Source organism: Opisthorchis viverrini (assembly GCF_000715545.1).
Source record: "Opisthorchis viverrini unplaced genomic scaffold opera_v5_63, whole genome shotgun sequence".
Taxonomy (NCBI): Eukaryota; Metazoa; Platyhelminthes; class Trematoda; order Opisthorchiida; family Opisthorchiidae; genus Opisthorchis; species Opisthorchis viverrini.
The window spans coordinates 1212429-1238392 of NW_008751719.1; the positions used below are offsets into that span (position 1 = coordinate 1212429).

The 25964-nt window shown below is 46.1% G+C and overlaps 2 protein-coding genes across 2 annotated transcripts; both read left to right on the top strand.

Moving 5' to 3' along the window:
* Positions 1–216, top strand: T265_04049 (hypothetical protein; the record flags this gene model as incomplete). Its single annotated transcript, XM_009168684.1, has 1 exon — positions 1–216. One exon carries the CDS (start codon positions 1–3, stop codon positions 214–216), a length of 216 nt encoding a protein of 71 aa, XP_009166948.1.
* Positions 217–1539: 1323 nt separating this feature from the next.
* T265_04050 (hypothetical protein) lies at positions 1540–25236 on the top strand (the record flags this gene model as incomplete). The annotated part of the gene is made up of 7 exons (XM_009168685.1): positions 1540–2043; positions 14037–14380; positions 15957–16051; positions 17569–17665; positions 19278–19381; positions 21204–21319; positions 24783–25236. 7 exons carry the CDS (start codon positions 1583–1585, stop codon positions 25033–25035), a joined length of 1470 nt encoding a protein of 489 aa, XP_009166949.1.
* Between the last annotated feature and the right edge of the window lie 728 nt (positions 25237–25964).

The window sequence follows — 25964 nt, forward strand, 5'->3', positions numbered from 1 at the left end:
ATGCAAATCGTGGTTCCGAACAGCAGTACTCGAGGCTCTAAGCCTGAATTGGCAAACGTGGGCCGAACGCAGCCTCCCTCCCAAGGTCAGCACTTTTTGGCTCGACTATCTGTGAGGAAGAAGATGGGTCGGGTTAACTCGAGAACAACACAATCTGAGACCTGCAAGGAGGTTCAGAAGCGAACTAATGGCCTCACTACGCGCAACACGGAGTAGCAGGAATCTCTCAGCGCACGTGAGGACGTAATTGGGAAGTCCAGCAAGCTCAAATGGCAAAAGGTTTAAGGTGCTGGCGCAACATTCCAAGAATTCGCGCACTTCCGCCGATATGTGTTGTTGTCACCGGATTTGTACCTGTATACAGTGGCCACAAAATTACCTATCTATGCTTTCTCACCGAGGTGAAGGATACGGTTTCCTACTTCACAAAGTTCAAGGGGCCTAACCACGGGACCCTGCATGTGGTGCTTAAGATATTTGCCCTTTTAATTCTCGGCCACCTTACAACGATGCGATCAAAACTAGAAAGCGGTAAAGATACAAATAAACTGAAAGATGACCTGCCTCGAGAAACTCCAAAAAGTGGATGACAGAGAAGACTCGCTCGACTACTGGTCTATTTGTCTCACTTCAGTGATTCTGAGGCTATTTGAAAAAAACAATCTAGGACAAAGCTGCCTGTTACTTATCCAAAAATTGATTGGTAGTGCGAACCACCACTTGCGGAAATGATACTCCAATGGACTAATCCAGTCTGTTCCATGTTTTAAATTTCAAACAGTTAATAGGTTGGCGAAAACACTAGCCAATTATTTCAACTTTCGAGAAGGTCTTCGACGTAAGGTTGCAAGGATTGTTTGATCGCGCAAGCGATCAGCGCGCCACAAGCAGAGCAGAAGGCGTACGCGAACAGTAATTTCCCGTTGATTTGAATAAACCATTTCTGTTCAGTTGAAGCAACTGTCTGCTCCATAATCTCATTGGATCTTCGGAATAATTGAGAACTTATAAGACGCAGAAGAATCATTGGGAGGAGCTAGCGATTGAAGATAAGGCGGTCACTCGCTCACACTAAAAATGGCCGTGCTAGTTTCCTGGAAGGATTTTGTTACTTCGCCAATAAGGTGGTTACTCACCGGAATAGGCTTTAGTATTCTTGTTATCATTATTATTATTAATGACCCCTCTGCTTGGTATACTGCAACATGGTTGCATCCTAGAAATTCCTCTGGGAAGATCTTTCTGTTTTCCCGATATATTTCAACTTTATGCTCCATATGAAGGCCATATATGTAAAAGATGGAGGGTCACATCTTCATATGGTGTTGACCGAAAGTGGGAACCGAGAATGCCCTGATTAACTGGGAAAGCTCGGTTGAATATGAGGCCTAACCCAGCCACGCAAGACCAAGCATATCTCATTCCAATTACATATGTACTGCTTCGTGGTTGCAATACGCGATGATCCTCAAAGGTTCCATGTGCAAAAACTGAACGGCAGCTGGCCTTGTGACACATTGCCGTGTGCGCTGAAGGTCACTTGGTCGGAAGGACGTTGTTAAATGCGAGCGCGGTTGTCAAAATGAGTGGTGCCGTCACAAAATCGGATTCCGATGCCGAGGATGCACTCCTGGGTGTTGAGATAGAGACCAAACTGAATCTGCAAAAGGATATGGACAAGATAGATGTTTGTCCTGACAAGACTTCGAAGAAGAAAAGGAAGAAGAAAACCCAAAAACTGAATGGCATGCGTTTGTCTGTTCATATCATTCAGTCATACCATTTTATAGGTATTGATGGTAGCTCAAATGTCGTTGAAGACGAGCACAAAGAGCCAATGCAGAGAGAACTACCTGCAGGATCTGAGCTCAGCGGGACTCAGAAGAAGAAGAAAAAGAAGCCCGGCAACAAAGGGGACACGAATGGGGAGGTCCCGTGTGGAATGAAGCAGACTTACCCTCCTTCAATTCCCATATGTGATCTGTTTCCTGACCGTGATTATCCAGTTGGTGAGATACTCGAATATCCGCCGGACGCAGACGGGTGAGTTTTGTGCTTACCCGTGGAATAGGGACGAGATGGCTCAGTGGTTAAAGTGCGAATTTACCGACCCGGAGTTCCGTAATTCGAACATGCATCCCGAATTCCTGTGTCTGGGCTTGGACGAACTGGCAACATCTCATCCCTTGTGCTACCTTCAGACAGCTAAGCATAGAAAGGTTGCTTTGGTGAAATCATAGAATACAAAAGATTCGCAAAAATTTGCTTTCCTCGTATTATATGATTGACAGGCTGAGGACAGTATGTTTTAAAGGTTTCTATAGTTCCCTCATTTATGCAACCTGTCAGCAGAGTTTGCTGCCGGGGTAGATAGTGCCCGATTGAGTCACTGAAGTATTCAGGAAGTCTTTCACAACCGGAAAGGCTTTGTGAGATTTAGAGGGACGTTTAGTTTGCGAAATATTTGATCATGTGCTCTGATACGCCAACCGTAGAATACAGAAGTTAATGTGGCTATACTTAATTGAGTTCACTTTACCTTTGAGCTAAAAATAAGCGTGAGCAGCGTTAATGTAGGTTGTTTCGACTCCCCAGAACGCATGTTATCGCCCATTGACATCACGATATTCAATAATTTTAGGTGTCAGGAAGCGCATTGGCACTCAATAGCATTAGCTAGTAAGCGCTGATCACTCAGATATGAGATGTGGCTTGGAACTCTGAATGACGGGCAGCCATCGTCATCGTCAACAGCATAACATCAGTGCTCAACACTTACGCTTCGCTGCCTTACATCCATGATTTATTTGAAGGCCCTATTGTGCAGAACAAAAGTGGACAGGGAATGGACCTAATGCTAGCCTGCCACCATCATGCCGAGGTGCCTACACCTCCACATTAATTCATGTAATCTGGATAGAAACTGATAACAAGAGCATAGTTGATATTGATTAGCGGCCATATCTTGCAGCGTCCCCAAACAGGCGCAGTGAAGATCACGTGGTCCACATCCTGGAAGGCGATTCGCACTAACGGCACTCAAACACTTCGTAGTCCCTTTCATACCCTTCTGTCATATCCTTCTGTCTCTGAATCGATTGCGGAAAACAGCAATCTCTTCGCCAATTGATGCTTCGACATACAGAATGCATATCCTAACCAATGCAACTTCTAGTGTTGGACACTTCAGTGGAAGTCCCCGTTGCACAACCGAACGCTCACTTTCTAAGTGCCCCGTTACGGATTTGCTGACACAAACTTACACAGGCTATGGCCCTGAGACTACAGTTTTCGAAAGCCTAAAGACGTCTCATTTCCACTATCCGAACAGGCCATACAACAAAACAGCCTGTACCGTAACCCGATACACACGTCTTCCGAGATTCAGTGATATACCGCTTTGACACCATAAGTGTGTCAAATTAACAAACACGACCCGAGCATTGCAGATTCGTGCACTTCATCTTTCACACTACCATTCGAATTAATACGACTTCCAAGATACCTAAAACGATCGACAACTTCGAGTTCCTCCCCCGGGATTGTAAGTGGTGTTCTCTGACCATGTCCACGAGTATGGCCTTGCAAAGTGCATGCCAAAGGACGGGATGACTTTGGTCAGTTCATCCAAGAACCTGAGCCTTCTTTCCGAAGGCGAAAACGATCTCGTCCACATATTTCAGATCGACAAAATTTTCGTCAGAGATTATTTAAATACCGGCGTCTTGAAAACCTTTCAGCGTTCGAGGGATTGCCCCCCCCCCTGAAAGGACAAGCTTTTGGATAGCTCTGTATACTTTCACACGTCCGGAAGTCTGAGAATACTTGTGTTCACCAACTTCCTGGATATTCCTTGATAATCAGGCTTGTCATGGAGTACAAGCCGGTCAATCGAGTTGAATGCGCCTTGGAATTCCATGCGGGTTGTTTATGGGTATGGCTTTTTATAGTGCCTGATGAGGTGTGAAGATTTAATCGACGCAACCCTTACCTGGCCAGAATCCTGCTTGCTGCTCTCGAGTCAGTGTTTCATGAGCACCGTAATGCGACGAAGTACAAGTGACGCCAAGTCTCGTTACAGCCAGGGTCAATCTGATCCCCCTGTGGTTACCACATGAGCATTTTGTTGAAAATTGACACTATCTTCGACTGTCCCCGGTTGTCTGGACCAACCTCCTTCTTACGAATGCTCGCAAACAGACCGGATAAGCTATGAATGAGGACTTCGCTATCTTTGAACAACTTGAAGTGTCGAGAGACTGCCAGAATTCTCACCATTGACGGAGCTGGTGTGAGAGACTGCAGGTCTCTCACGGACACCCCTGAATATAGACCGGTGGGTTGCGAAGGCACACGAACCGTCACACTTCGGGAAAGTCCAGTCCCTTCACGACGGCTGACCGGAGACGCCAAATAGCATCGTAGTTGGCTGTACAACAGTAGTACTTAATGCCCGTGCTTCTCTGCCTTATGTCCAGTCTACAAATCCTTATTTTGAGAAGAGACTGAAGGGAGGAAAGCCTATTTACCGGGAACACTCCGGGTTGCCTGGAACTGATAATAGGGAGGCTGTCAGTATCCATTATAGCTGTATCTTGCAGCTTTTCTTGCTAAGCACAATGTATGCTGTGCCATTGATAGACAAACTGACGTCACGCCAGGGTCATGAGTGTCGACGATTGGCAAAAGCTACCGTGGCTTCCCAACTCGACAAGCATTTTCGTCCTCAGCCTGTCCATCGGAACTTCTACAACTTCTCGGGTAAAAAAATTGATCTGCCTCGCAGATTCTCTTGTTTGCAAGAATGAGGCTTGGGTTTGGTCATACCTAGTCTTGTAACAGCACTTTACACTCTGCAGGTGTGAGACCCATGCCAAACCGTGCGATCAAATTGTTTTGGTTATTTAAACTGGATCTGTACCAAGAAGAGCAATGCAGACCGTATACCCAGTGTATGTAAGCGAACGTCCGGAGAGCACTTCGATCCCCGCGGTTTCGGAACCAGGCAAGAGTTACAAGCAGCACATCATTAACAAAGTTGGCGAGCAAAGGTAGAAGAGGGCTGCGTTGTTGTACACCGCTGAAGTGGTGGACGTTGGTGGAAGCTTACCGTATACGCGTACCAGCCAACAGAAGTTCGAATACAGTACCCTCATAAGGGTTATGAGTCTGGAAGCAACATCCTTGATCGCCAGACACCGCCAAAGTTTCGACGGTCGACAGAGTCAAAAGCAGCTTCCAGATTAAGAAAAGCGACTAACGTGGGAAGTTTGGAAGAGTGACAATATTCAAGAACCTACCTCTAAGGGAATGTATGGCTAGGGCGAAGCTTAGCCTGATTCTCACGAACCTCCGATAATCGAACAGCCTGTACAAGATAATACCATAGATCCTCTTGTTGCCACGGCCACCAGACTAATGCCACGGTGACTTTCGCTGTTTTTGAAGGCTGGGCTGTCGTTTGGGGAGCACCATTCCAGTAGTCTGTTTTCGTTCCAAATTTCCTGCGGTACGGTCGTTAGACTATTCGCCAGAACCCTACAGCCTTTTTTGAAGAATGCGAGGTGCAGGCCATCCGAGCCAGGAGTCTCGTCGCATTAAAGGAATGACACCTCACACTGGATTTCTGTCGTTGAGGATAGGCTGGTGTCGATGTTCCATTCAGGCCCACTGGGTTCTAACAATTGTGTTGAAATAGGCCAGCTGAACTGTTTTTTGAAGTGTTCATCCTATCTGTGAGTGAATTGCCGTTTCTTCTTTTTTGCTTGTTGATTCGCTGATACTTGTTCTGTTTCGGCCAGTTGATCGAAGCAGCTGAAATAGGGCTTTCAGGAGAAGCCTCCATCCTTTGGGCCGTATAAATCCACCAGCTTTCTCTGTATTCTTGGGACTTCTGATCATTAGGTTTTCAGGAATCTTCCCAGTTTCAGAACTGCAGATCGGGGTGTATGCTAATAACGCGTCGACCTGCGTTGATCCGAATCGAACTGGACAACCACGCAGCGCATGGACGACTGTGTACAAAGATCCATTCCAGTGAGTGCAATGCCCACACCGTAGACACCGCAAGCCATTCCATCAGGAACATTGGTTATCCGAAGAATATTTGAAATGTTTGAATATTTGGGATACTTGAGCTCGCCCTGGGTGGCTTGAGGTGCACGACCGAAGTGGGGTCTTTTATGCGTGTTTCGGCGACAACATCTATAGACGGAAAGGGAAGTAAGATTTCAGCAAGAGATGCCTGTTGCTCTATTTGACACGGGGTATGGACAGTGAAGGCTGCTCTTTTGAGGGTAGTAAGTGACTATTTTGGCCTGTTTTTTTCTTAAGCGGAACAATGTCTAAGGGATCCGCAGATGGGTTGATCGGACCGAGTCATTCGATGGGCATGGAGGAGGACTGTGTGCGAAGAGCTGCAATGGCAAATGATACCTCCCTGTTGCCCAGAGCGAAGAATGGGGTTTGGTTATGGTACCTACTTTAAGCCCTTGACTTAGTTAGGGGATATGGAGTTTTGTTCAGAAACCCTGCCCCTAGCCTCTGACTCAGTAATGTAAACCGCGGTGAGCATTCCGTTGGTGTTTTCTTGGGGGACTCTTCCCTGGGCGAATGACACAAAAGTCTTACACGATCGCCCGCAGAGAGCCGGCCTGACCGAAGGACGCAGGGTGTGAGCCATTACTGCCTTAGTCCTAATGCTTCGCACTGTAGGTGCCTTTTGAACAGCACCAGACTCTGGTTTTAAAAGTAGTTGGACAGTATTGAATGATTCGCCGTTGGTCACCGTGACTGTCGACCTGGATCATGTTCCCTGGTTTAAATCTTCAATAGGTTTCCTAGGAATCCGAAGGAAAAGACCCTTCGTTTAGCTGTTAAAAACCTGACCTAAAAGTAAAGCAATGTTATAAAACTAGCCATATTCGTTGGAGATGTCAGCCGTAACTAGGATGGGGTAAGCACCGCCTTTGATAGGACAGGAAATTCTTCATGCGGTAATCTTTGAAGTCTCGCCAAATAGCTGTGGATTTCTGAACAATCACTGTCGCTTCCCGAATCGAGCTTCCTTCGGACGCTAAGCATAATCCAACCAAAAGTACCATTAGACGTCAGCTGAAGCATGGTCGGCTTTCGGACAGAACAACTTGATGGAATCATAGGGCTCTGGAAATGATGGAAGCTATTACAGCCGGGAATATCTGGGAATTCGTTCAACCAGTGCGTAAAGCGGTACTAAGGATCGGCTGTTAGTTGGAAAAATTTAATGGCGAGTCGGTGCCATTACCTTTGCATTGTTTGAATCACAGTTTAGATAGTCAAATGCCCTTCTCTGTACCCGTGGTCCAGAACATAATTCAGTTCGACGAATTATTAGACCTCAAGTGGAACTCAGTTTGCGCGCCGATCATGAAATCTGATTTACAAAAAAGACGGTCAAAGAAATGGGAGGGACGAAGAGTGCCGGGAATCCCGTGATTTTGATTGTTTCGGTCGGTCTCAGGAAACCGCCTGTGGTCGATGTGATCAAGGATCAAACTAGTGCGACGATTTTCGATAAGGGCGGCTTAACTACTGGGTCTCGTGGCCACAAGTTGCTACTTATTTGGATTATCGAACTGCATTAGAACCCTGGATGGCGAAACTAGAATCTCTTACGGTGTTGGAGGTTTGTGTCTGCGGGTGTTCTCTCAGGTTCTTCCAAGCTCCTGGTCTGAATGAGCTCCCAACCGCATTGCTCAAAGATGGGATTAAGTACTCAGTCAATACTTGTCTGATCTGTTTGACTCCATCTTGGATAAGCGAACTGTCCCAGCCAACGGTGATAAGGCCCATTGGTCTTAGTTGACCGGTATGTTTGATTTTGTAGTCGGTGATCGCCAGTGGTCATGCATTGGTCATCGTTTGCTGGAAGGCGTTCTGTTTACTGTGCCTAGTTCTCATTCGCGCAAATAGAGAGGTGGCCAGCTTTTGGCCTGAAAGGATATAAAATTGATCACGGAAAACCTGAATATTGTCGGTGTCACCCGGCTTACAGGATGGAGTTCGCGTGATCCCCACTGAACGGTCAGAGGTGCCTCAAGATCTTGCTGCTACTCGGTCTCAGTTGCTTTGTTGTTGTCAACATCTATCCAGATATTCTTAAGGGGGCTCTCGAGTTGTAGGCATCTGGGAGTAATAGTGGTACGTCAGCAATGAATACCCTGTCCGTCTATTTGTTCCTTTTTCTTCAAATACATCCAGCTAAATTATAGTTGTTTCGCAGCGGAGCATCGCTGTCGGTTGTGCCATCGGTGAAGATGATGATGGTGGCGATGACTGCCTCAATTGGCTCATCCGCAAGGATAAGGTTTGTGTTTGGTTGTAACCAGTTTTGCAGCAGCACTCCACGCTTCGAATGTGAAGCGCATACCAGACCGTGAGGCAGAATTATTAGGTTTATATGATATTGTCTGCATTACTAGGCAATCGGATCGGAAAATAGGTGTCATCCTTGCACTCGGTATATGTGAGCAAATGTCGTGCAAGCACTTCCGTCCCACGGACATCGGTAGACTGGGAGCGAGTTTTCTGTGATAATGCCGATTGCGAAGTTGCGTGGCAACACTGAGTGTCGTGAACTCACACTGGAGCTCATAATAGACCACACATTCACAATAGCTGGCGTACAGCGATTTGAGGGGTGAGGGTCAGAGACTTATGAGAGTACCTTTACCCCATAAACACTGCTATAGGGTTCGATTACCGATAGTCTTTCAAGTCAACGTAGGCCACTATTGTTAGTTTTTGGGAGTTGTCGGTTGCGGCCTAGCATACGTGACTCTTGGGACCAAGTGATGCACCTTCTGGACGCCACAAATGACGCAACTGTGCAGACGTGAGTTTCGTACACAAACTTCTGTAGACACTTTCTTTAGAGCTAATACAACCACCGAGGTATATAAAATTCCCCACAACCTTCAGCAATTTTCCTTTTTCTGTGAGGGATTTGTTCCGAGACTGCACGTTATGAAGCCTGACTGCGCTTTGAAGGTGTTTGACGCATGCTGAAAGATGGTATGATGGTGGTCAGTTTATTCAACAGACCTTTAGCTTCACTTTCGTCTTCAAAGATGAAGACGATGTTTGCGCATTCCACATCGATAAGGTTCTCACAAGTAACGATTTAATAGCTTGGGTTTTCCAGACCTTCGAGCTTTCCCCTCGTTAGTTCGTCGATGACGAAAATGAACAAGAACGGAATGTGTGGACATCGTTGTCGGAGACCACTTTTTGTAGTGAAGCTTTTGGAGCCCTCATTATACATTCTCACACACCCAGAAGTGTGTGAGATGATGTTCACAAACTTCTAAGTCATATCCTGTTGAGTAGGTGTGGTTAAAAGCACTAGTTGATCGACGGGACCGAACGCACCATTGAAGTCAAGGAACATCGAGATTGTCGCTCGTCCGTATGCGTGGTATTTCTCTAAAAGCTGACGGAAGGTGCGGTCTACGCAGCCTGTACCGGTCGAAATCCCACTTGATCCTCATGGGTCAAGGATTCACGTGCCGCCATAAGACGGCGAAGACTCATTGACACCAGAAGCCTTGTTACAACGGGGTCAAGCTGACACCTATGTGGTTACCATATCTACTGTGAGTACCCTTTTTGAAAATGGGCACTATTGTCGACTCATCCCAGTTATCTGGAACGGTTTCTTTCCCCCAGATAGACCCATGTTGTCTAAACAGGCATTGACTGAGGAACACACCGCCATCCTTGAATAATGCCATGGAGGGTTGTCAGGATAAAGAGCGCGATGACGCTTCAGTTGATATACACAATCGGACACTTCTGGGTCTGAAAGAGGTTCACGACCTGCAAAGTGTAAAGTGGTACTGCAAGACCGGGTGGGCTCGAACCGTAGCCTCATGCGGATGAACCAATAGAGGTAGTCGATAAATCTGTTTACCTGGGCAGCTGTATCAGTCCTGGTGGTCTGGCGAAAAATGATATTTTCATCCGGATTGGGAGAGCAGCTTTTGTGAACCTGCGTCACCTGTGGTGTTAAGTGCCAAAATCTAGAATTGATGGGTTGGAGGGGTTCCAAATTAAAAATGATATATCCGGATTGGGAGAGCAGCTTTTGTGAACCTGCGTCACCTGTGGTGTTAAGTGCCAAAATCTAGAATTGATGGGTTGGATGGAGGCCAAATTAGTTCCGATCGCTTTTCGTTCCTTAATCTTCCAATTCAAGGTGCTTCACTTGATGATTCACCTCGGGTGCCGCTGTTAGATTTTCCCTGGTCTTTGTGGGGTTGTGAGTGCTCCGACAATTTAGTTTGAGGGGGGTTGAGGTCAAGCGAATTTCGGATGATAACCGCACACCAGCACGTGTCAGCTCGAGCGACCCAAGACCGTTCTCCACACGCTAGCCAGTTCCACGCCTCCCATTCTGTTAACGTTGGGGTGCTTGGCGATTTCTACCGCCTCAGCGATCAGCCTGTGTGATGTGGACCGTAGTCCTCACCTCAAAACCTCAACATTTTCTAAAGCTATTTTGTGTCCCGTGTCGAGTGCGTGTTCCGCAATCGCCGAGTCTTTCATTAACGCTTGATATGCATCTGCGTTTCTCGGCGGCCTGTTTATTTTTCTACCATGCTCTCCGAATCTGATGTGTAGTTCCCTGGCCGTCTGTCCTATATAGACCTTGGTGCGGTCATTACACTTAATTTTTTGGACACAGTCCCTGGTTCTGTTTACCGAGAGGCAATCCTTCAATTGCACCAGTGCAGAGTGTTCCTCCTCTGGAAGGCTACTCTTATATTAGCCGTGTTTAGCATTCCTCGAATTACCTCCGATGTCCCTGGTTTATATGGAATAACAGCTGTCCCGATCAATTCCTTGTTGGGTTTCGATACCGGTACCAACACTTTTCGCATTTGACGCCTAATCAAACTAGCTGGATATCCACTACCCCGAAGTTTGTTCTCTACCTCAATTTGGGCCGCTGTCCGATCAGCTTCTCCTGTGCACAGGGCTCTTACACGCCTAAACATTGATGAGGCAATACTGGCGAACACCGACTTCGGATGGGCAGATGGGTAGTTCGAAATTGCCCCAGTGTCGGTTGGCTTCTCATACACCGTGGTCTTTAGTCTCCCCCCAACCGTATGTGTCATGCAGTCTAAGAAGGCCAGTGGGCACCACGCTACCAGGCAATTTCCGCTGTTTCAGAAATTGGTACTGCAAAGGAACAGTTTGTGATCGACACACATCTAAAGTAGATTCGCCGTTGCCTATGCGTCTCGTATACGAACCAAGACGACCAGCCTCAGCAGCGCTTAATCCATGTACTTCGGTGTTCATGTCACCACCAACCACAACGATGTCTGAGCTTTTAGCCCGTTGTACCTAGAGCGCCATTGAAACTGTCTTTGGCAGATTCAGAACTACAGTCCGTTGGGGAGTAAGCAGACACAATCAACAGGGTACGATAGACCTCACTTCATCGAACTTCTCTCACGGACGTTGCTAAACTAATCGCGCAGAGGCGGCCATCACTGGTATCCAATCAACTAGAGACGCTTCTGTTCGGTCGCTCAATACATTACTCACGCCGGCATATCCAGCTTCAGTGGCTTCTGCATTACCAGAGGTGCGCAGCAGGAACCCGGAAGACAGCCAGGGAGCACTCATTTCAATTACAGCACTTGCGTCCCGTGTGCTCTTGTTTCTGACAGAGATCATACGTCGATGCAGAGGGAGTCCAGCGTACGTGCAAGAGCTCATTGTTATCCTACTTTCTTCAGTAGACAAACATTAAAGGCATCTAAGTAAGCTGATTTTCTGTGGGTTTTAAAACAGACGTCGACATGTTTAAGGCTTGTCCTGAAGTCGGACACAAAACCTGTAGCTGAGCGTGATGCACGGCGAAGAAAGAGGTCAGTCCTAGCACTGACCTGTGGAGAGAGTTTTTATATTTGGGTAGAAGGGTAGGGTAGGGGGGGGGGTAGAAAGGGGAATACATGAAAGTGTACGAAGAGAGGCGTAGGCGGTAGCATGTTATCGCTTGCCTGCCCTACTGTACGCAGCAAGTAAGGCGACCCGGTTGGCGACACTACGTGACAGCCGATGTGGCATGATAGTGTTGTTAGTTGCAAGTATCACTGTCGTACATGGACTAGGATACTTCCAGGGCGCTCAGACCTAGACAGGAGGACGATTGGGGTCGTCGACCAAAGTCCTTGTTTCCGGGACCTGACAACAAAGCAGCGTTTTTCAGCTGAAAATGCAGTTTCATCGGCATTTTTGCAGATGAAGGTGCCATGCATGTTCCAGCGCAACCAGTATACGACAAGTCCGCGGTGCTCACAGCTGACAATGATGATCTGCCTTTCTGTTCAGGGCCGGAAGTCCGGGTTGGAGGTATCAAGTGTCCAACTGAATGGTTGTTCGAAATACTGTGCCAAACAGTCCGAAAGTGGTCGTTTTTGGGATACCATTCTAGTCCCTAGTAAGAGGCTTCTGTGGACAGGTCAGACGAACCAATCGCAACAGTTGGCGGATGTTTCCAGCATTCTTACCTTTTCCATTTTTTCAACCTTTCTGGTTCACCAAGCTTCTCGGTCGGCACCGACACTCAGTTTTGAGTTGCACTTTATATAGCTGTCCTCAGTGGTCATTGATATCCAATATAGGACCACCAGGAAGTTTTTGTGTAGCATGTTCTGATAGGTTCTTTTGATTTCCGGAATCCACAAGGTTCACGGTGGATGAGCGAGGTGTACCTGTTTAGCGTTGGCCTGAAAAGCAGCAACGCACTTGTGCATTGTCGGAGTTCACACCGGTATTTCAGAAGGAGTGGCAGGTAGTTGTCGACCCTCGCCACCGGTAACTGATGGCGAAGTTGTCTAGTTGTATTCAGGACTAGTTCGTTGGTGGGCACCACGCTACCAGGCAATTTCCGCTGTTTCAGAAATTGGTACTGCAAAGGAACAGTTTGTGATCGACACACATCTAAAGTAGATTCGCCGTTGCCTATGCGTCTCGTATACGAACCAAGACGACCAGCCTCAGCAGCGCTTAATCCATGTACTTCGGTGTTCATGTCACCACCAACCACAACGATGTCTGAGCTTTTAGCCCGTTGTACCTAGAGCGCCATTGAAACTGTCTTTGGCAGATTCAGAACTACAGTCCGTTGGGGAGTAAGCAGACACAATCAACAGGGTACGATAGACCTCACTTCATCGAACTTCTCTCACGGACGTTGCTAAACTAATCGCGCAGAGGCGGCCATCACTGGTATCCAATCAACTAGAGACGCTTCTGTTCGGTCGCTCAATACATTACTCACGCCGGCATATCCAGCTTCAGTGGCTTCTACATTACCAGAGGTGCGCAGCAGGAACCCGGAAGACAGCCAGGGAGCACTCATTTCAGCTACAGCACTTGCGTCCCGTGTACTCTTGCTTCTGACAGAGCAAAGTCACCCTCCCAATTATAACTGCTCTACTCCAGTCCCATGGAGTCTTGCTTCCGAATGATGCCTTTTGAGAAGCCACTTCCCGATTTCCAACAAAAACTATAGGTATCCCCAAGGAGCAATTTCCTCTTCCTACAAAGGTGTTGCAAAATTCACGTTTCCGGTTTTTCTACATTGTGACGCCATATAGGCACATGACTATTCACAGTAGGCACAAGCTTGCTTCCAACGTAGACATCATTTTCGAAACGATCTAGCTTAGTGTCAATTTTGTCAGTCCTTCAATTGTCAGTAAACAGACTACTGAGATCATTGCGATCTGCATACTTTTCATGTCTGTGTGATTGATTTCCATCTCTTGACCTTTTTCGTGCTCACTACTTTGGATATTCATTTTCCTAGTTAGGGTAGACGGCATTTTAGCTGACGTTTTCGGTTATAACATTATCAGTTGGACATAGTGTTAAGTCAGTAGACCACTGAACATCGGTCATTTTGATATGTTCACTTCATATGTCTCACCGTTAAGCCCACTTATCGAGCAAATAATGCCATCTGTTACCTTCAGTCGAATGGCCATAAATCGTACCACTTCTGAGGAGTGCAAGGCTCGGGACCGAGCTCATCTGGAGACGTATCAGGAGTTCAGAGAAGGCGCTGAAGTTCATAGACAAACGCGTGCGCACATCAAGAAGTGGCTCCGTCCGGGAGTCACCATGATTGAGCTTTGTGAGGAGTTGGAACGTACTAGTCGTGCGCTCATCAAGGAACGTGGCTTGCAGGCTGGCTTGGCATTCCCTACCGGTTGTTCTCTAAATCATGTTGCTGCGCATTATACGCCAAACGCTGGGGACACAACGGTTCTTAGCTACGATGATGTCTGCAAAGTTGATTTTGGTGTTCATGTCAATGGTATGGTGGTCTGTTGTTCACGCGTTTTACATCTTTGAGTGAATTCATTCTCCATACCCGTGCATGCCAAACTCTTTATGACCATTTGTTCAGATCGATGCCAATTTATGAAAAACTTGAAAAAAAGTCTGAATTACGAGTGCACGTAACATGGACCAGAAGACGCCTCGGAAGGAGCGTCTTTCTTACCCCTATCAATACTGCGTGTATTTAGGCTTCATGTTTTTACGGTTAACAGGGCCCCCTTCAACTAAACCTCTGCCATCTTGTCCATGTGAACGTGTGGGCTGCTGCGCATGGAGCTCACTAATGGGGTTGGTAGATGTTAACGTCTAATCCATTGAGCGGAATCGTAGCCGTGTAAAGTTTAGGTGCACAAGCGTTCTCGGTGCTTAACAGAGCATCTGTTAAGTAAGCCGGAGATATATGGCTTGTGTAGGCGTGTGTCTTCGTCCATTTTACTCGTAACTTGACTTTGCATTTTCATGATTTACCAACTCTTTCAAACAAAACCACTGCGACTCGATGCGGGAAAACCAATAGCTTGGCCATCAGGCTTTGATTGTTCACGGATAATACAGCCCAGTGTGATATGCAGGATCTCTTCCCTTGTTATATCTCTTTTGGGCATTGTATTCATCAAAGTGCTGGCTGCGTTAGTTTCAAGCTGCTATTCACACTAGTGCTACCTGTTCGGGTTGTCGTTAGCCGGCAGCATTCCAAGAATCGTCATCACACATCGCAATACCATTGCCGGTTGTAGGTGCTAACGTATTTCTAAGAACAGGGTTTCTGGGGAATTCAGCCATCGTTTTCACTCTTTTACCATATTGAACACATAGGTGTTCTGTGACTCATTTCTATATTAAGTTGCTGGCGGATCTCAGTCAATCTGACCACAATGCTTACGGGGAACACTGCTGGGATATCTTGAACATCAGCCCAGCTGAATCGTGAGGCTATCTTGGCACTGCACATTCAGTTGAAGGACACTAAACGGGAGGTTCACTCAAAGCTTGTCCTGATCCCTCATTTACATTAACTTACTGTGGAAAGCACTGGTGCAAAGAAACCCTTTTTGTGGAATGGACAAAAAGAGGAGTGACCTCATTCTGAAAGTTGAGTGTCACTAAGTTTATCCAGGTCTTTCGTCCTCCTGTTTTGTTTATTTTGTCAGCGGTAGTAGAAAATCAAACCCTGTAGGAGCATACTCACAATGTCCGGATACTATTTTTCGAGTGCCTTCTCAGTTCCAATTTTAGTAGTTGATCAGGTACCTGTTGATCTGTTCGCCGAGCTTGGCGGTTGAAGTAGCGCACACACTAAAGATGCCTCCTTGGGGGGCATCTGCAAGTCAGTTTTCAGGGTCGGTGAACAGACCAGCAGCCACCTGATCCATTACCAACGAATGCGTCCGATCTACCAAAATAGCACATTACCAGTTTCAATACATAGTGTTATAATCCTGATCCTTTCTCCCACCTTGTTTTTGTAGCCTGCTAGTTAGATACTTGACTTCTTCCTTGGTCTTCTCTTGTGGTGATCTATACAGGTATACCTACTTTTTATTCATCAGGCAGAATAATTGACTGTGCGTTCACTGTACATTTCAATCCAAAGTACGACAAACTGGTGGAAGCGGTGAAAGATGCCACTAATACCGGGATAAAGGTGAGCCTGACCCCCCACTAGAAATCCATTTCGCCGTCTTACAAGTGTTTTCTTTTCAGTAGATGTTTAGACCATATTTTCGTCATTGGTCGACTAGAATGCGACCACACCGGTGTTGACGTACAACTTCCGGTTAGGTTGAGACTGTAAGCCATCAGAAATTGAGCGACAACCGAAGCAGTCACCCGAGCTACCAGGGTTCAAATACATGGTTAAACTGAAAAGACCTTTTCCAGGATGGACGGATATAATTTCTATTGGGTTCAGGTGGTACGGCAGTGAAGCATCAGTGTCAGCACTGATGTTGCTATCGTCAGTGATGATGGTGAGGTCTGGGTGGTTTGCTGCAGATTCTTACCTATGTGTTTTCATGCTAAATAATTGGTTGAGACATTCATAACCCAGCTGTTTGAGAGAGCCAGATGTTTAATGTTTCTGGCACAAGCGTGGCCTGCTTAGATACGGTTTGTTTGACATTTTCTCAGCACTAGGGGCTAGTTTTTTTGCTATTGCAACCCCTGAAATAACGACCTTGTTAGGAGGGCGTGGTCCACACATCTACAGCTTTGTTGGACTAATTAAACCGCAGTTGTTACCGGTGGTGATGAAAGTGGGCTGTGTTGGAGATCAAGTCACCAAGTTTGTTGGCAGACTCTCCTTGGGCATGACTAAGTCGTACGCGAGTTCCGCTAGTGAACGCCCAACTGATGCCCACCATTCTTATTTCCGAGGCAGGATACCGCGTCCTAACCTTGAGTGTGTGAAGTTCCAACTTTATTTACGTGTTTTCTTGCTGTTTCTTCTTCCCGTTCATCAATGGACGAAGCGGATCGAACATTTTGAAATCGGAAACGGAGTAGCATTGATTCAGATGATTTGACCCGCAACTAGATCTGTGCAGTACAGTTGTTACCGGTGGTGATGAAAGTGGGCTGTGTTGGAGATCAAGTCACCAAGTTTGTTGGCAGACTCTCCTTGGGCATGACTAAGTCGTACGCGAGTTCCGCTAGTGAACGCCCAACTGATGCCCACCATTCTTATTTCCGAGGCAGGATACCGCGTCCTAACCTTGAGTGTGTGAAGTTCCAACTTTATTTACGTGTTTTCTTGCTGTTTCTTCTTCCCGTTCATCAATGGACGAAGCGGATCGAACATTTTGAAATCGGAAACGGAGTAGCATTGATTCAGATGATTTGACCCGCAACTAGATCTGTGCAGTACTTAGTCTCGTCAGCCACAAATCACAGTCACGCCTCATTGTGGTCTTAGCTGTCGCTAATATGTTCGATAAGGTTTGCGGGAGGGATACTTGAGTGTGTAAATCCATTACCCATGTCACCTTGTTTTGCACGAAGAGACTTTTACATTCGCAAGCTTTGTCAGACCATGCTTGAGGCAAATATCCTACTTCCTCTGCTTGTTCCCATGACGCTCTGCACCTAGCAACAGCAACCGCAGGGCGTATAGCGTTTATCCATTGACTCAGCTTTAGTTGACCACTAATTTCATCTTTACAGGCAGCCGGTATTGATGTCCGTTTATGTGATGTTGGCGCGGCCATTCAGGAAACCATGGAATCGTATGAGGTAGAGTTGAATGGGAACACATATCAAGGTAAGGAACTGTGTACTGCTGACCGCAGTGGTGTTATTTCCTGATCATTTCGAAAACAACCCAACCAGCGGATTTTTTCTTTCATCATCATTTGTGTGTGATTCCTGAACTCTCGATTTTGTGTTTTTGACACCAAAGCTTTGGAAGCGTTGGTGAGAGCTGAGCCGTAAGGTTAGGACAAGCATTCATAACACGAAAAATGAAGCTAAGTGGAACTTCGAGCAATTATTACCTATCGGTCTGTGATCGGAGGCAGTGGGTAAAGGTGAAGATAAAAGAAACGGAATGGTTTGATCGATTTATAGAAGGAGAGGGGTGCCGCTCATTATGACAACAAGGCGTAACTGATTGGAAGCGGTGCAAAAGTGAGGGCATTTAAGAGGAATCTGAAGAACTATAGTTGCAGCTGTATAGGAGTCATGTAGACCACCTCTCAGATACACAAAGTTGTCAGTCGTGTGGCGTGCACACTGTCGAAGTATCGCGAGGTATTGTTTCTCCGAAAATGGGTGGGAGGGAAAAGAGGGGAAACCTCATGAGCCAAAGCCGATGAGAAACAGACCGATATGATAATCGTCATACAGTACGGGCAATGTCGGATTATCAGGGAAGAGAGTGGCTCTGTTCAATGTTCCGTACAATAAACCAAGATGAGTAGTACTCAGATGCTGGGTTAGTGTGGCCTCTGAGAAGTGGCAAACCCTATATCCTTAGATTGACTCTCTAGCTTGCTCCCGCAGTGTTGTTTCGCAGTTCGAATGCTTGAAGCTGGTTTCGAAACCAGCAGTACTAGTCACTACTGTTATGTTGGTTTCGCTGATGTTGATTAGGGTTTATTATCACTAACAGATGTCCCTAAATCTGAGCACTTGCTTTGAGCGTGTACCTACCCCTCACCAATTATTCCCATCCATGAACCTGTCGTGCATCCGGAACCTTGGGCCATTGCCTTACAAGGTCCTATGCGCCAGTTACTGGAGTTTTTGAAGGTGAAAACTCGGTACTAGCCCTATTTATCCCATTTTGTCGATGACATTGATTGATAGGTTGGGCTGTTTCCGTGATGCGCGACAGCAATCGCTTGGTACCGGTGGATTAACAGCCCACTACTAATAGTGAGAAACTTACTGGTGTAGCACTGTCATATGTCCTCCAATAACACATCGAGTTTATTTGATTCGTATAATTTTTATTCCGTCATTTCTTGCTAATTTCATTTGCATACTATCACACCTTATCTTACACACTGCGTGGAACATTCACGTGCATACTTCACTGTCAAACAACTGAAGTGAACTGTTCTGGAACGTCGAATTTAGTTGCTGGAACTAGCGTGGGTTTTTCCTGAACTAACCTAGTGGAAATGTTGGTGGTATTTTGGGATCTTCATGTACCTAATCACTGGAATTGCAAACCCTTAGACCGGGAGCATCACCTGGTGTCCCACACTACCGCAATTACAGATTGAGGTAACCCCCAATAATAACAATAGTAATAATAAGATTTAATATACAATAGTATTTTGAACTTTATTGTAGTTTACATCCAAAAATCGAACCTCTGCATGATTTGTTAGCCTTGTGCTTATTTTTCTAACTTTCCATCTTTATAGTCAAACCAATCCGTAATTTGAACGGACATTCGTTGGGACCATATCAAATCCATGCGGGCAAAACAGTTCCTATTGTACGAGGTGGTGAGCAAACACGAATGGAGGTAAGTTTGTAGTTTAGCGACCGTTCCGTTCTGTCTGTGGAATGGCTGAAAATTATCCGTTTGTAACTGGAAAAAGTCGTCTTGTGAACAGAGTTGCTTTTTCTCTCATCGTTCTCATGTTTAGGCGAGAAAATTGCTACTAACCCAAGGACGGTCTCCACTGCCACAACTGACACAATGCGCTTTGCAGAAAACAGGAGAAAAAAAAACTGCGGTTCCCAAGCAGGTGAACCTATCGATAGTCTCGTGCAGGTTTCCTGGTCTGTAAAGTTAGAATATTCCCAATCCAGTCTCATAGCATGAATTTGCAATTTTCAAGTATAAAGTGCGTTCCTTAAAGGCCTGTCTTTGTTCCTAAAAACTCCAACATTGCTCGCAATTGGGAGAATACTGAACCTAGGAGGACTATATTATCGGCGTTCTGTGTTGCTATGTCACCCTGGAAAAACTCTGATCCCACACCTGATCTTAAAGTGCTCCTTCCACCGTACAGTCACTCACTAGTTTGGAAACGTATTGAGGTAACTGACAGCCTTTTTTTTTACCGTTTTCTCCTCGAGCTCAACTAGGTGAGCGAGTCACCAGTTCCTAATGTACTGTATCATGGGGGATGACCATCGTGATTTCCACTTGACTGGTTTCACGGGTATGTAAGAGTATTGAATTCCGGGGCATTCACTTCAGGCAAGATGGAAAACCTGTACCTTATGCCATGAAAGAGGTTAGGAAACAGCCTGATTTAGACTCCACTCCGGTTCATCAATACACAAAACTTGCGTTACGGTTCTCACTGGTCACCTTTCCCTAAGAGAAATCCCGTCAGTGAGACACTTCGGAGTCTTATTAAGGTGTTTCGTCGAGGAAAAAAGCCGTATTTGAATCTCTATCATCTTGGATTGTTGGTGCTCTGGGGAGATTCAGGAACCGACGATCTAGGTAGCTCAGAATAATTCACACGACTGATGAAACTTCCGCTAAGAAGTCGTCTTTCGAGGAACCGGTCAATCAATCCTTCGGTGGTTGAACGATGAGTGGCGCTGTATCCTATCTAAGCGCGAGTCCATCACTGATCAGCGGGCCGTGGTTGAACACTTGGGTGTTCAGCTACGTCTCAGGTTCGAATCCACCGGAGTTTCGTGAGTTGCACATTGCTGATGATTCCAAATATGGATGAAACAATTGTGCACAATGATTGAAATTTTTGACATAGGCTGGTTTCAGTTACGGAAAAAGATCCCACATATAATCTCGGAGTCATTCCTCAATTTTTGAGTATTCGGTGCCTTCATCAAAGGTGTTCTATTCTATTAACCTAGTAATAGTGCGCGTATTATATACTATAACGTATGGTGTTATTAGTGATCTAGTCAGTGTTAATAATGATCGGTCAGCTATGCCACCCCTTCGGTACATAGCTGTCGTGTGACCAGAAGGAATTACGAGGGCGGAGATGTCGGCAGGTTGCTTAAGTGATCGAGAACCACGGACCTTCCGGCAGGTACGCGCCCCAACCACTTAACCATCTGGAGCTAGGATCGCTAATCTGTTTCATTGTTAATTGAATGGCCGAAATGCTTACACGGTATGCATATTTCAGATCTTCGTAATGCGTTGTACAACTTAAGGACGGAATGAGAATTTCTATGCTCAAGCTGTTTCACTCTCCAGCCCCGCATCATGAGGGTTTGGTATGTCAGTTTTGAATACTCCGAAAGGCATTCGACCACTAACTTGGTACTCAATTGCCTGTACCTCACTCGAACACATACCTGTTTCTTATCTTCGGTTCTCGTTTAACAGTGGATTTCTCTTCTACTTCTAGGAAAACGAATACTATGCTATCGAGACCTTTGGCAGTACGGGACGGGGATACGTGAACGATGGAGAGGAAGTCTCTCATTATATGAAGAATTTCCACGCTGGGCACGTCCCTTTAAGGTGACTATTCGTTTATAATGGTCGATATCATTTGTCTTCCGCTATTTGCTGTCTGGACCTTGACGTGGAACCTTGAGAGCACGTTTTTTCTCGTCCTGCCCCTCAGTATTATGATACCTAAGTAAATAACGTTCCTAAGTTGAACTGCCAGGTTGCCGCTCTTACAATACCCGCACGCAATTCAGGGCGAATGAGGCCGGATTAATCAGGCCTTGCATAAATCATCTAGTTTGATTGCATTTTGGTGGAGTAACATAACGCTAGTATGCCTACATTTATTGCTCACCGTTTAGGTAACCTTCAGGAGTGGATTAATCAGAATATCGAGCAATAAACCTCGGGATGTTAACTTTTTAAAACGATTCGATAGAAGAGATTCAACTGCTTCAATCTATTTCCAATAATCAAGAATTCTTCTGCACAGTTCGATGTGCACTTCGCACCTGCAGAGTGTAAAGTGCTACTGCAAGATTAGATAGGGGGAACCGACCGACGTGGTGGGAAAATTCACCTACCTTGGTAGCTGCATAAATCCCGGCGGACTGACCGGAGGTGAACTCATTTCCCGAATTTCAGCGTTTGCTAAAATTTGGCATTTATGGCGCACACATGGCATCAGCTTAACTGTCAGGGGTAGAGTGTACACTTCCGTCGTCCGATTCCTCCTAATTTATTAATCAGAGATGTGGCCGCTATGTGCGGAAGATCTTCGGAGACTCTGTTTTGGATCATTGGTGCCTCCGAAACATTGCGCTGGTCTGGTGAGAACATCAGGTCATTAACGCTGAGGTAAGCCAGATGGATTTCGGGAAAGTCCACTCTCCCTCGATAGATCAGCTGTTCACACTCCACAGGTTACGCTGGTTGGGCCGTACACTTCGTATGTCAGAGGACCGTTTGCGTCACAGAGCCCTCCTCACCCATTCTGGTACAGGATGGAGACAATCCAGTGCCGGCCAATTCATAACTGGGTAAATGAGCATGAAAGCCTTCGCGTTGATAATTGCCGTCTTTCTGGGTGGGGACTTCGGGACGAGCCAAACCAATGGTTGGTGACCCTGACAAATATGGCTGTGTCATGCAGCCAATGGTGGTCTTGCATCAAAGCTATCACCTTCACTAGATAGCCTTCACTTCCTGTCACACTGGACAAACAGTTTTATTTGCCGTCAAAGCACAGGTTGAGCTACCGCCTACAACGCGTGACCCTCATTCCCTTATTCCCTTTATCATTCGCGAACGAAGCTCTAGCAGCTGAAACCACTACTTTTCGGTGAGCGGAAAAACTGAACAAAACCTCTGCTGACTCATAATGGGCAAAAGTTTAACTGATATCCCCTTCAGTCAACTACTAGCTGGCACCATAGAGGGAAACGCCCCCGAAGACCAGTGTGGATTTCGAGGTTGTTGAAGTAAGACTGGCACTCCGTACCGTATGACAAATAGGAGAACGTTGGAACGGAAGCAACCATTCGATGGATTGGTTGTGAAATTCAGCGGCACTTCGATATAGTCGACATAGAGGCACTATGGATCATCCCATAACAGCTTGGTTGTCCGGGCAGATTTGGAGACCTCATCAAAACCTTCCATACTAAGGTAAAAGCCCGGGTTGTGGCGCTCTTCCGAGCTTCGATTTGGTAGAGGATTGAATTAGTGTTTCGTCCTTACTTCAGCTTTGTTCGACTCATATTTGACAGCCTTCTGTGCTGGGAATTTTCGCCATTGCAAGAATTTAAATGGAGATAATTCTAAAAATCCTATTTTTTTTCTATCAGCGTAAGAGATTCAACACAGAACGCAGCATTCGACTGAATGGTGTGGATGGCGTGTTGTACCTGTGTCTGCTACCTTGGTAGTACAGCATCTCCCTACCCAACGCTTGATAACTAACGACACCACAGCCTGTGACCGTTTTTGTGCCTTAATATCGAGAGTATTGTATCTGATTGTTGTGCTGCCTTTACTTCTATACAGCAACGAAACCTGGGCAGGTGACATTTTCGAGAAATGTTCACGCAAAATTATCCGGGTCGAGTGTACAGACAGATCTCTTCGAAAAGCAAATTGTAGTAGAAGCGAGTGCAACCTGACGCAAAATCAGCTCGGCTGTTTAGGCCATATGCGACGAACGACGGACACCCGCATCCTCGAACAGCCTATTTACAGTCAGCTAAGGAGTTGAGCTCTAACTCGGGATACAAGAACTTGGAGACACGTGTTCTGCTACCGCACAACAAGCGGACCACTGGGAAGATGGGTAGTGTTACCAGTACGGCCAGGACCATATGGACAAACGCAAGATGTAGTGGCGTACGCCTCAGTAGGATTAGGCTAGGATTGGCCTAGCTGCCAATCGTAAGCTTTTGGAACAGATGCATTCGCTTCATTACCTTATCAGAACTTGTCTGAAATGCTGTTATTCTGCGGGCGACAGTACCATTGGCGCTCTGGTCAATGGGAAACAACAAGTTACCCACTACCACCCTCACGATTTGCTAATGGCCGACCGTCGGGAACATCGGCATCGCGCTTCAAGGAGGGAGGTACGGTAATACACATGAATGGCGTCGACACTTAGATGGCAAACAAGTAGTTGGGAGTGGCATTTATTTTTATGCCATCATGTTTGGACTGACTGATGATGTGAAGCAAGCCTCTACGCGTTGTTTTCTCTTCTGGTCTACATCGGTGTCCGGGGCTTTCCCACAACACCACCTTCGATTATGCTCAAATCATCCATGGTTGTCCAGCTATGCGCGAGCGCTCAGCGGTCTGACCGCTGTTAACTTGCAAATCCGTTTGGGTCGCGGTTCCATGCGACTTGGACGTCTACTTTACATGAACGGCTTCATCTAATTTTTCCACTGAGGACTGGAGTAAGAAGTTTCATTCAGAGTAATGCCACTGACTTCTCGACTGTGAAGAGCTAAGTAACGTCAGATACCGGCCAAAATAGCTGCAAGTAAACGTTGCTTCATTCAGCTTCCGGTACTACTTCCTTACAGCAGTCTTTCTTGACGCGAAACCTTTACCACAGATATCCTGAGTAGAAAATGAGGAGCTTTCTGATAAGCATTTGGGTAGCTCGCTTGCATCTTGCAAACAGCCCTTGCCGAATCGTTCATATAAGACATGCTCTTTGTTCCAGACTGTCTGTATCCCTAGACTCTCCAGAGAGCCAATATAGATCCAGAAACTTCACTGATGTGTTGTGCTCGCTAAATCTCATATCATTTTCACGATGTACAGCACTGTCAAATTCGTCAAAAATTCTGAAGCCTTGTGTTTTTGAGAACCATTCACCCGTTGATTGCCACTAATAGCTTACACTTCACCCTCAATTATTCTTACCGTTTTCTGTTTCGCACTCAGTGTGTTGTTCATGCGATTTAGTTGGCCTCGTAGACCGACTTTTGGGAGTTTCTTGCGTTTATCTGTTTTGCTTTTATTCTGTTATCAGGATATCCCGGTCCAAGCAGTTACTCAGCGTGATCGACCGCAACTTTGGCACGTTAGCCTTTTGTCGTCGCTGGTTGGATCGACTAGGTGAAACAAAGTATCTTATGGCTCTGAAAAACCTATGTGATGTGGGAGTCGTTGATCCCTACCCTCCTCTTTGTGATCAGCGAGGATCGTACACAGCTCAGTGGGAACACACTATCCTACTTCGACCAACGTGCAAAGAAGTTGTTAGTCGAGGTCCAGACTACTAGGCCCTCCTGACCTCACTCTTTTGTCGTTCATGTCTAGATCACACTGCGAAGTTTGCTGTGTCTGTTTCCTCCAGAAAACGACTGTTACTTGGCCCCATTCCGACAAACGGGGTTAACTGTGTTGCCCCTCCCATCTCCCGCTTACGTACATTAACCACACTCGCTTTTTCAACTTGTAAATGCTCAGAAAATGAATTTGGGTGAATTACAGGCTTTCATTTATATGGAGGGACATACTGTGATAATGTGCATGAAATTCAGAAAGGAAAAGGATGGAAGCTGGTCAGTACAGGCCATGGACAACTAGGCCTGTGCAAACTGCAATTTAATTCTCGTTTCACTCACTAGTTTCTACCAGTATCCATCGGAGGGAAGGTAAGAATTTGTGAACCGAGAGGCTCATCATTTTTCTTGCCATTGCGGTGCGAACCCACGAATTCGACGAAGTAGGGCTGTGCGAAGGCAATCATTCATAAACTGAGATGGTGTTAACGTGAGACTCAAATGAATCTCTCGTGTTTTCAACCCTATAAAGAGTATCGTATCAGGTGAAAGCCGCATTGGCTTTTTACTCGTGTGTAACATAGGCTAATACACATGGCTGAGAAAACAAGAAAACTGGGGACTCACTGTTCCTGTATAGGAAGAACCACTACTCTTCCCCTGCATCTACTGGCTCTACGGGGGTTCGAGAAGCGGATTCAATGATCTACATGTTTACGATTGACCCTGGAATCATCAATTATGTGTACGCATCCCTTCAGCTGATGAATGTTTGGTTACCCATTTTTTTCAGTCGAAGCTAGAGGGTCTGGACAACTGAGCAAGGTGTAGTTGTGGAACCTGTTCGTCCGATTTTCCGAGCTTTAGTTCAGTCTTTACTTCTGCTCTGACGGAAGTACTGTTGACATCGGTCGACACATTACTGC